We start from the raw sequence: 14,522 nt of genomic DNA on the forward strand, positions 1-14,522 counted from the left end.
AGAAAAACGTTTGAAAATAGCAGATCTACAAGCTCACAATGTTTTGCGATGCGACACATTGTGAGCTTGTAGATCTGCTTATTTCAAATGGCTGAAGTGGCTAATGTATGTTTTGTAATACTAATCAAAATCTACAAAGTAACTAAAGTTTTCAAATAATTGTAGTGGGGTAAAAGTAGAATATTTGACTCTGAGATGTAGTGGAGTAGAAGTAAAAGTACTTAAAATTGGAAGTATTTCTGTGAAGTGAAAGTACCTCAAAATTGTACTTAAGTACAGCACTTGAGTAAATGTACTTAGTTACTTTACACTGCCAAGGTTTTACACTGCTAAACATTGAAACACATACACAGTCTTGATGAATTCCATACAAGCTTTAAAAAAAAAAATGTTTTGTGTGTGTGTGTGTGTGTGTGTGTGTGTGTGTGTGTGTGTGTGTGTGTGTGTGTGTGTGTGTGTGTGTGTGTGTGTGTCTCTTTTTCTTTTGGGTAATTCTTCTCTCTTTGTCTAAGTAAATTGGAGATGAAGATGTCCAGTCCACAAATGACAAGCTGTATTCGTGTCTGGAGTTGTAAGTTCAAATCTCATATTCACTTTAAGATGTGCTTGTATTTTCTAACCATGTTAGGATCAGAGCGTTGATATCTTTGCCGTTCTCTTAATATGGCATTTCCTTCCTGTGACTTTTACCATATACTCAGGTTGCCATGGTTGAGACATAGGAGGCATTTCATTAGATGATTGTACCAGAAGAATGATGCAGTCCAACCTTTTGTATCCGTCATAATAAGAAGTTCCAAAACCTGCGTCTTTTTTATGTTGCATAATATTATGTTGCATAATATGGTAAATTTGAGTTTTTAATTGTTCCGCATTTCTACATTAAATGTTGAAGTTTTGCAAAACATTTGATGTACAATAGTAGAAGCATGCCACAGCATACAGCTGCTCTAACTGGTGGAAAGGGAGCGCAACATCATGCACCCACTTGTTACTTTTGACAAGGCTCATGAAGGCTCAAGGCTCATTTGTTATTCCACATTGAAAACAAGTTTGCCACCAGTAGCTTAGCTTTTACAAGGAGTGTTACAATCAGGGGTGCACATAACTGGTGCGCAGGTGCGCATGCGCACCCAAAATAAAAAATGCGCACCACATCAGACAACGCGAGGCGCTTTTGCGTACCAACAGCTGGGACAGGAATTTCCAAGCTTTTATTTTTTAGCAAAACTAAAAAATAAAAGCTTGGAGATCGAGGCTAGGAATTTACTTCCTGAAGCCATACTCACACAATCACTCTAAAGCACCCGTCGGCCCCATGTACAGCCATTACGCGCAGGGGTAGAGGACGCATGCTGCACGTGATTGTATGAGTGTTGACTCGCGTTGCCTCGCTTCACCTCGCATTGCCTCGCTGCGTGCACGCAGCCAGCAGTGGCTGTTAGAGGCACTCGTCACCGATGATGAACGCACCGTAATGGTGCAAAATATGCCGTGAACGTCCCAATCTGGCGGATAAAATCAGCGCAGCAGCACAGGGCACGAACCTGGAGGGCTTTACCTAACAGCGTGAGGAAAAAAAACGGCGAAGATCGGCGTAATTTAAAAGCAGAGCGTCCTTTTTTCCTCGCTATAAAGTTATGTGCACCCCTGGTTACAATGTATGTGCAAGTAGGCAATGATAGGCTTATGATAGCCTGTGCCATTCAAAGGTTTAACTTTGGCATCATATTGTTTTAACTTTGAAAAATTGCTTTAATGTCCCCTTCCCCTGTTTTTGTGTTCTTCCTGAAGAGACATACGCAGTGGCTCGTGAGAAGCTCCAGCTGGGAGAGACGTCATCGGACATAGCGACTGATGGTGATGATGCATCCCGAAGACGACACAGGAGGTAACTAAAAATAGCTGTTGTTAGGCAATGGTTCTAAAATGTTTTCTTGTCAAGGTGTGTATTTGACCACGGAACCCCATCTGAAAAGATTTTGTGCCAAGGACCCTATACAAGATTTGTGGTGTTATGTCAAGGTTTTTCTTTTTTTAAATAGCTGATGAATATAGGGCCCTCCCGGACCCCACTTTGAGAACCCCTGCATTAGACCACGGACCACCATACACCCTGAGAGTTACAGCTACATAAGGGTCCATTTGGTTCCTAACTAGCCTTCATTTATCTGGGGATTTATCTGAGGACCCCCTCAAGCAGGGGTCTTCAACGTTTTCAGACCAAGGACCCCCTGGCTGAGAGAGAGATGAAGCAGGGACCCCTTCTATATTGTATAGAATTGTGTTTCAGATAAACTTTTGCTGCTCTTTTTTCCCTCTACACACCTACTGTATATGTCTTTCCCAAAAATAGCCGATCTACAATCTCAAAACGCCTCGCGCTGCAAGGCGTTTTGAGCTTGTAGATCGGCTATTTTTGGCTAAAGTTCTCCTCAGAAAAGGGATACTAGGGTTCAAGTGGTTAAACATGTAGAACAACATGTAAAACAAAAACATTATCATATCACACAAAGATTTGGGGGACCCCCTGTAGTGACTCTGAGGACCCCCAAAGGGTCCCAGACCCCCTGTTGAAGACCCCTGCCCTCAAGGACCCCTGAAACCTGGAATTTCCCCCTGTATCTAACCCATTATAATTATTTGACGCATTAGTCCCACCTCTGAGCCAGGAGGTGAAGATTAGATGCGAGTCCGGAGAAAGCAAGCAGGTTAGACTGACGACCACATTCCAATTCCTCACACTCCTGCTCGCTCGCTCCTCCATGTCATTTCATGCTATATTTCTCATATATGAGCTGTTTGACATGCAAGCCCTCACCATGCACAACAAACAGCATGATTGTATAAATTAAATATCAACTCATTATTTAATGTTCTGTTTCTGTAGCTTTGATCACTGGTATTCATGATATTGTTGTGAAACCTTGTATCTCTTTGTAACTTTTTGTTTTTTCGTAAATGAATGCCCTATTTCATTGTTACAAAAAAAATGAAAATAACCGATCTACAAGCTCACCACGTCTTGCATTGCGACATGTTGTGAGCATGTAGATCAGCAATTTTCAAATGGTTGACGTATGCATGGTTAAACTGATTTGTCCCTCTTGCCTGTACTTTTTTAATACATTTTGCAAGGAATGCTCTGGAACCCCCTCAAGGACCCATGGGGTCCCCGGACTCGATTTTGAGAACTACTGCTTAAAGTTACTTTTTTATGTTTGCTAAAATGTATGTTTTTAACTGAATGTAGGCCACCGCAAAAACAGAGGGAGGCGCTCACGAGTGAGGAGGAATCGGAAGCTTTCGATGATGACCTCCTACCACCTACACCTCCCCGTGCACTGTCCAAGAAAGTGAGCTACCCGCCCGCCCCCCCCCCCCAAAAGACACAGGAGCCGCAGTCCAAGTCCGATCAGCAGTCCAAGCAGCAGCCCCGGTGTATCTCCCTCTTCTCAGACAAGTATGTAAAGTATGGAATTAGATTTTATTCTTTTTTATAAAATATACAGAGAATTTAACATCTTGAAATGTTACATTATGTTTAGAAACCCCGAGTCCCAGAAGAACCCCCAGTCCCGTTGGAATCCCGAGTGTGGACACCCCAGTTGGAAGACCAAGAGCAAGCCGCCCAACTGCAAACCTGATCAGCCGCCCCACTGAACCCACAAACGTGAGCACCCCAATAAACTCCGATTACACCTAAGGCAGGCAGCCTCTGTGAATAGCTTTAAAACACAGCTGAAGACCTATTTCTTCACTCTGGCTTTTGGTTGATTTTTAAATGCTGTTATGCTTTTGCTTTCTTTTTTTGCTTTATCGTTAAATTAGTTTTACTTTACTGTAATTGTAAGCACCTTGAGCTGCATGTCATGTCATGAAAGGTGCTTTACAAATAAAGTTTATTATTATCAACTGTGACAGAGCCGCCCCACTGGGACCCAGATGAGCCACCGCACTGGAACCCCTAGTCAACCCACAGCCGGACCCCCAATAAGACGACCCACAGCTGGAACAGTCAACCCACAGCCGGACCCCCAATAAGACGACCCACAGCTGGAACCCCAATGAGCAGCCCAAGTCCAGCACCACGAGCACCAGGCATGGGAGAACAAATGTTCACCCAGCTCGTGAGACTCCTAGAGGAAGTAAAGAGCACTCAGAAGGTCCATGGCAGATGCTGAACATGCTGCCTGAAGGAGCTGTGTTCCCGCTGGACACGTAGGCAGATCTCGAGTCCATGAACTTAAAGCTGGGTGACCCTGACTTTAAGTCTGCAGTTGTAAGTTCAAATCTCTTATTCACTTCAAAATGTACTTGTATTTTCTAAATCTCTTATTCACTTCAAAATGTGCTTGTATTTTCTAATCACATTGGTAGTCTGTTAACCTGCCCTTTGAGTGCATGCACACAACGGGCATTGACATCTTAGCTGTTCACTTAATACAGAATTTCCTTCCTGTGACTTTTATCATACTCAGATTGCCATGGTTGCAGACATTGGGGGGACTTCCGTGGACCGTTGTGTCAGGAGGATGATGGGGTTCCTCCTGACCAATAAGCTGGCACTCGAGTATAACCTTTTCGGACGCAGTGGCAAGAAGGCGTTCCGAGGACTGGCACTTTTTGACGTTCTATATGGTAAATTAGATTTTGTGTTATTGCCATAACATATGGTGCCACCTGAACTTAGTTGTTCTACATGAAAACTAAATTGCCACCATAGCTCAAGACATTTAAAATTATTGTTCCATTTTCTTTTTCTGTTCAGCAAAGAATGCTCAATAATGCATCAGAACATCTTAGCCACCAGGTTCTATACATAATCCTGCATTTTTCCTGTAGCACTTGGCCGTGTGAATAGCTTGGAGTACAACTCTAATGAACTGTTCTCAGATTTGAGTTGTTTTTAAAAAGCATACACATTTCTCAGCGATATGTGTATATAAAAGATGTCTGTCTTATATGGTTTCATAATGTAAAAATCAAGCCAGCATTACTAAGTTGGCTTCTTGTCATTTATCTTTAAGGGCAATAAAGAAGAACGCCGTCACGCAGGAAATAAACCAGAAGGAGGCAGAGTTGGCCGTGTCCAAATGGTTCACCGGAGCTCGAGACCGTGTTGGAAACCGGACCCTACGAGCTAGAAGATCCCTCGAAAACACAGGGAACACAGGAAAATCAGGAACAGGTCCAATAGGCCACACACACACACACACACACACACACACACACACACACACACACACACACACACACACACACACACACACACACACACACACACACACAGTTTGTGGTGTGTTTATCATTCAGGATTTGTTGGCTGAAATGGCCCTCTGCTGGAATAATTAACTACTTCATGAGAAGAACCCTCCTTTTGTTGTAGTTGAGTTAAGAGATATGGGTTCCTTATTAGTTTGTGTCCAGAACATTTAAGTTGTTACTTTAGAGTTGCACTGTTATGTGTCATGTATACATCATTACAAATGATTGTTTACAAGAGTTCTATCTTAATGATAATTTACGAGAGTTAAATGGATTGTTTACGAGACTTGAAGATGCATATTGGCCCAATACTGTCTACACTTTATTTCCATGTATACATTTTATATTTTAAAAATACCAAAGCATTTTGTATTTTGTATTTTACAACCAGAAGGCCGAAAGTTCCCAGAAATAAACATTGTCAAAAGATATATTGTCTGATATTGTTTTTTCACCCTGGTAAAACTTAGCAGTAGTTAAACATGGTTCTTGTCAATATACTGTTTAATTCTCCCATTTAAATCCCTTCAGGACCAACTTGAAACCCATGTTGGCAAAGGGCCCGGATGTTACCCACTTGGGCTGCTAGAAGTGGGATCTACATGGGTCTCAAACGTGCCCAGTTGGACTCCACCTAAGGCCCATTCAGATCCCACTTCAAGCCCACATGGGCAAACACAGGTGAGGCCTAGATGGGTGTGACATACAATTGGCCATTTGGACCCCACCTAAGACCCAGTCAGGACCCACTTAAGCCCATATGGGCTAACACAGGTGAGGCCCACATGGGTCCGACATCAAATTGCCCATTTGGACCCCACTTAAGACCCAGTCAGAAACCCACTTAAGCCCATATGGGCTAACACAAGTGGGTGCTTGGTGGAACCCATGTGCAAAACCAGTTGGAGCCCTAAATGGGCCAACACAAGTGTGGCCTACGTGGGTCACATGTAATTTGCCCAGCTGGAACCCATTTCTGGCCCATTCAGGTCCCAGTTCAAGCCCATATTGGCAAACACAGGTGGCGCCCACATGGTTCCGACATCAAATTGCCCATTTGGACCCCACCTAAGACCCAGTCAGAAACCAACTTAAGCCCATATGGGCTAACACAAGTGGGTGCTTGGTGGAACCCATGTGCAAAACCAGTTGGAGCCCTAAATGGGCCAACACAAGTGTGGCCTACATGGGTCACATGTAATTTGCCCAGCTGGAACCCATTTCAGGCCCATTCAGGTCCCAGTTCAAACCCATATAGGCAAACACAGGTGGCGCCCACATGGTTCCGACATATATTTGCCCATTTGGAGCCCACCTAAGACCCAGTTAGAAACCCACTTAAGCCCATGTGGGCTAACACAAGTGGGTGCTTGGTGGAACCCATGTGCAAAACCAGATGTAACCCATGCCCATCTGCCCAGTTAAAAACCCACATGGGGCCCAGTTGGACATGTTGGCTGGGAAGGCTTTTTCTGCTCTTGTTCTTGGGTTGTTTAATTTATCTTTCAACTCTCTCCTCTGTTGGATTATGTTGAGGGTTTCTGGTGTTATCCATTCCTTGTGTTTTTGGGATCTTCTCCCCAAGGCCTCGTCACATGTTGAGCTCCAAGCAGCTTTTAAGTGCTCCCACTCTTCATTTATTGTCCATCCTACCATCTTTCCTAACTGTTGCTCTGTGTTTTTTTCTGAGAGGATATCCTTGAACTGCTTCGTCACCTGAGCATTGCTGAGATATTCAGTGTTGTATTTCGCTCTTTGACTTTTGGCCCGGTGATATCTCTTCAATCTTAGCTTAAAATTCCCTACCAGAAGATGGTGATCTGAGGCTGCATCTGCCCCCCTTCTTGTCCTAACATCTTCCATGGCTCTTCTGAACTTTTTGCTGATACAGATGTGGTCAATTTGGTTGTCTGTGACATGATCTGGTGACACCCAAGTTGTTTTGTGGATTGTCTTATGGGGGAATACACTACCCCCAATCACTAGATTATTGTTGACACAGGTCTCCGCAAACATCTCGCCATTCTCATTCATTCTCCCCACTCCATGTTTTCCCATCACTGCCTCGTATCCCTCGTTCTGGCCTCCAATCTTGGCGTTAAAGTCCCCCATCAGGATAACGAGGTCTCTGGCTCCTATACTATTGAGTAGGTGGTTTAAGCTGTCATAAAACCTGGCCTTGACCTCATCATCTGCATCGTTGGTGGGTGCATAACACTGGATTATGTGGGCTTTCACTCTCTGGTTGTTGGTGTTGAAGGTTGCGGAGATGATGCGAGAATTGATGGGTTTCCATGCAGTCAGAGTCTTTCTAGCGTCCTTCGTCATCATGATGGCCACTCCCTCTGTATGAATCGCTCCCTCCTCTTCATGTCCAGAATAGATAATGGACTGCCCACTGGCCAATTTTGCCTACCCCGACTGTGTCCATCTCGTTTCTGCCAGGCCCAGGATTGAGAGATTGTAGCGCTCCATTTCTTTGGCAATTGTTGCAGCCTTGCCAGCCTGGAACATGGTTCTGATGTTCCACGTCCCCATAGGAATGGATTTTCTTGGCGTCAGAAGGTGTGTTGGCTTCCCAGCGTCCTTGCGGGTTTGGCTGGGACGCGTCATAGTCCCCACAGCTGGGGCACGCCTTCCTCGACCAGGTGTGTGATTTGGTTTTCATTTATCATCGTTTCTGTAACTACCGCTTTTTTTACAGGATGGGGAAGTTAACCCCACACCCAACCCCCAACCTGGAGGACCAGGGACTGCTTCGTCTGCCTCCTCACCCTTGACCTGTCCGGTTTGGTTGAACCTGCCAGGGGTATAAGCCCCCTCCGGCATAGCTCTCAGGTTCACTGGAGTAGGCAAGCCTCTCCACCACGTCAAGGTTGCAGTCCAGGAGAGGGAGTCCACATGGATTGCATGATAATATAAATAAAGTAAATCATGTTCATCCTCTCTTTCTATCAGGGTTGATCATCACATATCAGGGTCTCCTGTACCCAGCTGTGTCTCCATGAAGAGTGACTGGTCCATGATTAGACCCATTTACTTCAAAGATGAACACCACTCTACTGATCACAGGTCAGAATGTAAAACACACAGAAAACAACACATGATTTAGTTGTTATCAAACTCTACTGAGCACAGATCATGAGGTATATAATGTTCTGGCTCTTAATACTTTAGTGTTGTATGAACAGGTTATGATGGTTTTAATAGAGTTTATGTTCAGTTGTTAACACATTGGCTGCCATGGACGCAGATCTGCGTTCATTTGCGCAAAAGCCCGCACGCTGCCAAGGACGCAGATCTGCGTTCTTTCAACAACAAAAAAAAAAATCAAAATAAAAGTTTTTTTTTTTTTTTAAACAAAGACCAAGGAGATATGATTTTCCGAAGATTTAGACTCCCAGACACTTCCTTGTAACTTAAAACTTAAAAATTCTGTATCTCGGCTCCTAAGTACTTTTTTTTTCTCATTGAAAAAGTCTGGCAGCCTACTGTAGGAAAAAAAAAAGAAAAGCTGGCAGCCAATGTGTTAATAAACTCATCATCATACAGTACATTCCAAAGTACATGAGATAGATTTATTTTGATTCAAGGTTGTCAGACTGATTCATTGATAGCAGATAACTGATAGGGCCATATTTTTGCCGGTGCCTTACCCATTATCCCTAAACTTCCATTTTTTACTATTTTTAAAAACATTTTCAAATAGTTCAACTAGTCGATCTATATTGACACGTTGTGGGCTTGTAGATTGGCTATTTGAACTTTTGAAAATGTTTTTAAAAATAGTAAAAAATGTCAAAGAAGTTTAGGGATAATGGATAAGGGGCGGCCATAGCTGAGTGGTTAGTGAGTCCGCCTAGGGTGCCAGAGGCCCTGGTTGCCGCAGGTTCGATTCCCGGCCAGGCCAGCATATGTGTCGATGAAATGAAATTTGTCCCTGAGCACGACTCTTAACCCCTAATTGCTCACAGGTTCTCATTGGAAACAAGACCGCAAGGACTTTCATGAACGACCTGTTAAAAGGAATTATCCTATCCTATCCTCAGGCACCCGCGAAAATAGGACCCTATAGAGTCAGCCTATTATCCTCTCTAATGTTGCCTCAATGTGACCTAAAAGGTCATAGTTCAAGTTTAGACAGAATTGAAATGAGGAGTTGGGAGAGACAATATATGTTGACTATTTTACCAATGACAACATCCTTTAATATTTGATACATAAATCCACAGAATACATTGTCTGCGTTCTACCTAGAGGTGATTTAATACCTTGATGCCGCCCCTGGGGCCTATAGGGAGTGCCAGAGAGTATCTCACTGTCTGTAGTGATATGTGATTCAGTGATTCAATTCAAGTTGCCTTCCACACACCTAATAAAGTCAAGCTATCAGAATGAGCAGGCAATGTTACTTTGCCTGCTCATAACCTAGGACCTAGGTTACCAGGACTCTGTGGAAGTCTAAAGTCAGAGCAAGAGAATCCTTGAAAGGAACCTCAACCATCTTTCCTCCAGAGAGGAGCTGGTAGTTCACCTGTCAGCTAGACCAGTGGTTCCCAACCGTTTTAGCTCAAGACCCAAAAGAGAAATTAGATGTTTGCCCGGGACCCAAACTAGTGAAAATAGCAGATCTACAAGTTCACAATGCGTCACTTTGGACCGCGTCGTAAACTTGTAGAGTATTATATATTTGTTGTATTATTTGATGTTCTGGTTTTATTCATGAAATACTTAAGAACATTTTTGGCATTGTTTTTAATTGATGAAAAGTATTGTTTTTGTAAGAATGTTGAAATCTTTTGAAATTATATATATATATTATAAGTATGTAAACAGTGAGCCAGACCTCTGGAGAGAGAAGACATGTCTGAATAAATAAATAAAGTTACTACTGTGACCACAGTAACTACTATTTCTCTACTATGTCCAAAAACACAAAAGGTCAAGAATTTGGCAGAATTCTAACACTAATCAATGAAAAGAACAAACTGAAAAGAACAAAGTCTTAACCAGTCAAACAAAAAGTGCACAATAATTTCTTGAAGGGAGAAATATGAATGTATAAATCCATGACAGAGTGGACCCTATTATTGTATACTTACCAACACCAAACAGTACAAAAATAACCTTATTTCAATCAAGAATATTGTCATAATAAATGTTGTTCATCTCCACAGAGAGAGAAAGAGGAGTAGTTGTGTTGTGACTGAGCAGGCGTACAGGTGTTCAGGAGAGACATTCACAACCACACCTGGACTGAAGACATCCGGTCAAACCAGCTGTGGACTAAGTAAGACTGGACATCATTTACACTAATTAACAATTCATGTTAATGACTTAAATATTGAAATGGAAGAAAAACATCTGTCAACTCTTGACTAAGACAATTCAAACAAAGTTATTTTCCTGGCTGTTTATTAATTCCTAAAGGAGGATTCAACACATTACTCATTTGAGTACACAGCTGAAAGAATGTAAAGTTATAAATTAAGCTGAATGTTTAAAATGTCTTCATTGTCTTCTCATAGCAGATGTCAGTCTGCAGGAGCATTTAAAGGATTATAAGATCAGTTTGAACAGTCTTGATCGTGTGACAGAACACATCAATGAAGAGACAGGAACCTCCCTCACTGAAATCTACACAGAGCTCTACGTCACAGTGGGAGAGAGTGAAGGGGTTAATAACCAACATGAGGTGTGGCAGATAGAGACACTTTCCAAGAAGAAGACCCTCAATGACAAACCAATCAACTGCTCTGACATCTTTAAACCCCTCCTCCTTGGCAGAGAGACACCCATCAGAAGAGTTCTGACCAAAGGCATCGCTGGCATTGGAAAAACATTCTCTGTGCGTAAGTTCACTCTGGACTGGGCAAAGGGTTTGGAAAATGAAGATGTAATTCTCCTGGTTCCCTTCTCATTCCGGGAGCTGAACTTGGTCAAAGATGAGCAGTACAGTCTTCTCACACTGATCCATGTTTTCCACCCAACATTAGAGAAGGTCACAGCAGAGCAACTCGCTGTCTGGAAAGTTGGCTTCATCTTTGATGGTCTAGATGAAAGCAGGTTTTCACTGAACTTCCGCAACAATGACATCATTTATGATGTCACAGTGACATCATCAGTGGACGTGCTGTTGACAAACCTCATCGAGGGGAATCTGCTCCCATTGGCTGTCTTCTGGATAACTACCAGACCTGCAGCAGCCAATCAGATCCCTCCTGCATGTGTTGACATGGTGACAGAAGTACGAGGGTTCACAGACCCCCAGAAGGAGGAGTTCTTCATGAAGAGATTCAGTGAGGAGAAGCTGGCCAGCGCAATTATCTCACACATGAAGACATCAAAGAGCATCCACATAATGTGTCACATCCCAGTCTTCTGTTGGATCACTGCTACTGTTCTGGAGGACATGTTGAAGACAGACGAGACAGGACAGCTGCCCAAGACCCTGACTCAGATGTACAGCCACTTCCTGTTGGTCCTGACAAACAGGAAGAAGCAGAAGTATGATGAGTCTCATGAACTGAATCAACAGCAGCTCATGGAGACTGACAGGGAAGTCCTTCTGAAGCTGGGCAGGCTGGCTTTTGAACATATGCAGAAAAGTAGCATCATGTTCTACCAAGAAGACCTGGAAGAGTGTGGTCTTGATGTGAAAGACGCCTCGCTGTACTCAGGAATGTGCACAGAGATCTTCAAGAGAGAGAGTGTAGTCTTCCAGAGAACAGTCTACAGCTTTGTTCATCTGAGCATCCAGGAGTTTCTGGCTGCAGTCTACCTGTTCCACTGTTTCACACAGAGGAAACGGAAGGTCCTGAAGACATTCTTGAAAGGTGTTGATTACAACAGTGACAGTTCCCTCTCTGACTTCCTGAAGGCTGCTATGAAAAAATCCCTGCAGAGTGAGAATGGTCACCTGGACCTCTTTGTTCGCTTCCTTCATGGTCTCTCACTGGAGTCCAACCAGAGTCTGTTAGGAGACCTGCTGGGTCAGACAGAGAACAGTCCAGAGATCCAGAGAGCCATAAACAACCTGAAGGAGATGGTCACTGATCATGAAGCCATTGGCATCGGCGGCGCCGTCGCCGATGGCGTGTCCGCCGTCGTCGGCGCCGTCGTCAATATCGTCGACATCGTCGCCGGCGCCGGCGTCCGCGCCGGCGGCGGCGTCGTCGGCGGTTCCGTCGGCATCGTCGCCGGCGCCGTCGGCGGCTTCGTCGGCGGCTTCGTTGGCGGCTTCGCCCCGCCGTCGCCTCGCCGTCGCCGTCCCCCCGCCGTCTTCAGGGCCGCCTTCGGGGCCGTCGTCTGGGCCGTCGTCGGGGCCGTCGTCGGCGCTGTCGGCGGCGCCGCCATCGTCGGCATCGGGGCCGGCGTCGGCGTCGTCATCGGGGCCGCCGCCGGCGCCTCCGTCGGCGGCGTCGGCGGCGGCGCCTCCGTCGGCGTCGCCGGCATCGCCGGCATCGTCGCCATCAACATCGTCGCCATCGCCGTCATCACCGGCGCCACCTTCGGCACTGTCGGCATCACCGCCGCTATCGCCCTCGCTATCGCCCTCGCCGTCGCCATCGCCGTCGTGGCCGACTGCGCCGCCAACGAAGACAGACAGAGCTACAACCTAAAGAAGAAGCTTAATGACAGCTTCTCTCCTGACAGATGTATCAACATCTTCCACTGTCTGATGGAGATGAACGACCCCTCAGTAAGTCAGGGGATCGAACAGTACCTGGAGTCAAAGAGCAGATCAGGGAAGAAACTCTCTCAGGCCCACTGTTCAGCTGTGGCCACCATGCTGCAGATGTCAGAAAAGGTTCTGGAGGTGTTGGACCTGGACAAATACAACACAGACATGGAGGGGCGACACAAATTGATCCCAGCTGTGAGGAACTGCACAATAGCCAGGTTAGTAGACATGTGAATATCAACATGTTAGATCACCTTTCACTTATATATTACATGCATTCATTCAACATGAATAAACATACTTAACACACACACACACACACACACACACACACACACACACACACACACACACACACACACACACACACACACACACAAGTAATATGTACACCTGAATACATTTTATGCCCGGGAAAATAGCCGATCTACAAGCTCATAACGCGTAGTATTGCGACATGTTGAAGTATATAGGGTTAAAGTGTTTAGACAGATTTTCATGATATATAAAAACAAAATGCTGGGGACCCCCTGGAACCCCCTCAAGGACCCCTGGGGTCCTCAGACCCCACTTTGAGAAGCACTGATGTAAACAACGCAGGTGATGTAAAGCAGCCTTGAGGTGCCCCAACATTAGTCCTGATCAGAGATGAAAGTGATTCATTTACTAGCTTATTCACTTTACTAGCTGTGTTCTGTTTGTGAGACAATAATTGTACCATTAATGAGGTTAGAATCAGAGTGAATTCATCCTTTACTTAGTCTCTACCTAGAGCTACTGTCCAATCCTACATCACCAACTGTAACTACTGTAGGTGCAGAAGAACTGTCAGGTTTTCAGCTCAGAGACAATGTGATGTGAATGTGGAACGTCTGAGTCTGACAGCAGGGGGGGGGGGTCAATTAAACAGACACAACACAAAGACAACTGTGCAGTGGTGGAAAAAAAGTACTCACATATTTTTAAGTAAAAAGTATCAATATTGCAATATAGAAATACTCTGTTACAAGTAAAAGTCCAGAATTAAAAATGTACTTGACTAAAAGTACAAAAGTATTGACATCAAAATGTACTTAAAGTACCAAAAGTAGAAAGTACTCATTATGCAGAATGTCCCATTTCAAGTTTTCAAATGCAAACAAATAACTTGAAAATAGCAGATCTACAAGCTCACAATGCATCGCATCGCGTCACATTGAGCTTGTAGATCGGCTATTTTCAAATTGCCGAAATGTATATAGGGCTGAAGGGGTTAATGTATGCTTTGTAATAATAATCACAATCTACAAATTAACTATCAACTAAAGTTTTTACATTATTGTAGTGGAATAAAAGGTACAATATTTGCCTTTGAGATGTAGTGGGGTAGAAGTAAAAGTACTGAAATCTGGAAATACTCCAGTAAAGTAAAGATACCTCAAATTGTACTTGAGTACATGTACTTAGTTACTTTGCACCACTGCAACTGTGCACACGCTCTCCGTTTACCTCACTCTGTTCCTGCAAGCACAGGAGTGTGTGTGTGTGTGTGTGTGTGTGTGTGTGTGTGTGTGTGTGTGTGTGTGTGTGT

At 44.2% G+C, this 14,522-nt stretch overlaps 1 protein-coding gene and 1 long non-coding RNA gene across 13 annotated transcripts in view; both read left to right on the forward strand.

Moving 5' to 3' along the window:
• LOC311065043 (uncharacterized protein) overlaps positions 1–14,522 on the forward strand; it is a 59,899-nt gene that overhangs the window by 32,127 nt on the left and 13,250 nt on the right. For 10 of the 12 annotated variants that reach the window (XM_084085218.1, XM_084085212.1, XM_084085221.1 and 7 more), the window contains 3 exons: positions 8,227–8,340; positions 10,446–10,558; positions 10,797–13,170. In XM_084085218.1, the coding sequence (XP_083941344.1) occupies positions 8,227–8,340; positions 10,446–10,558; positions 10,797–13,170 (2,601 nt within the window). The remainder of the gene's footprint in view (positions 1–8,226; positions 8,341–10,445; positions 10,559–10,796; positions 13,171–14,522) is intronic. The other 2 variants (XM_084085223.1, XM_084085215.1) reach the window with 2 other exon arrangements.
• Positions 765–5,852, forward strand: LOC311065045. The gene is made up of 7 exons (XR_014602788.1): positions 765–846; positions 1,795–1,891; positions 3,254–3,463; positions 3,549–3,673; positions 3,925–4,282; positions 4,482–4,641; positions 5,031–5,852. It is a non-coding gene; the product is annotated as an uncharacterized lncRNA (long non-coding RNA).

This window comes from Gymnoscopelus microlampas (assembly GCF_963454915.1).
Source record: "Gymnoscopelus microlampas genome assembly, chromosome: 17".
NCBI lineage: Eukaryota > Metazoa > Chordata > Actinopteri > Myctophiformes > Myctophidae > Gymnoscopelus > Gymnoscopelus microlampas.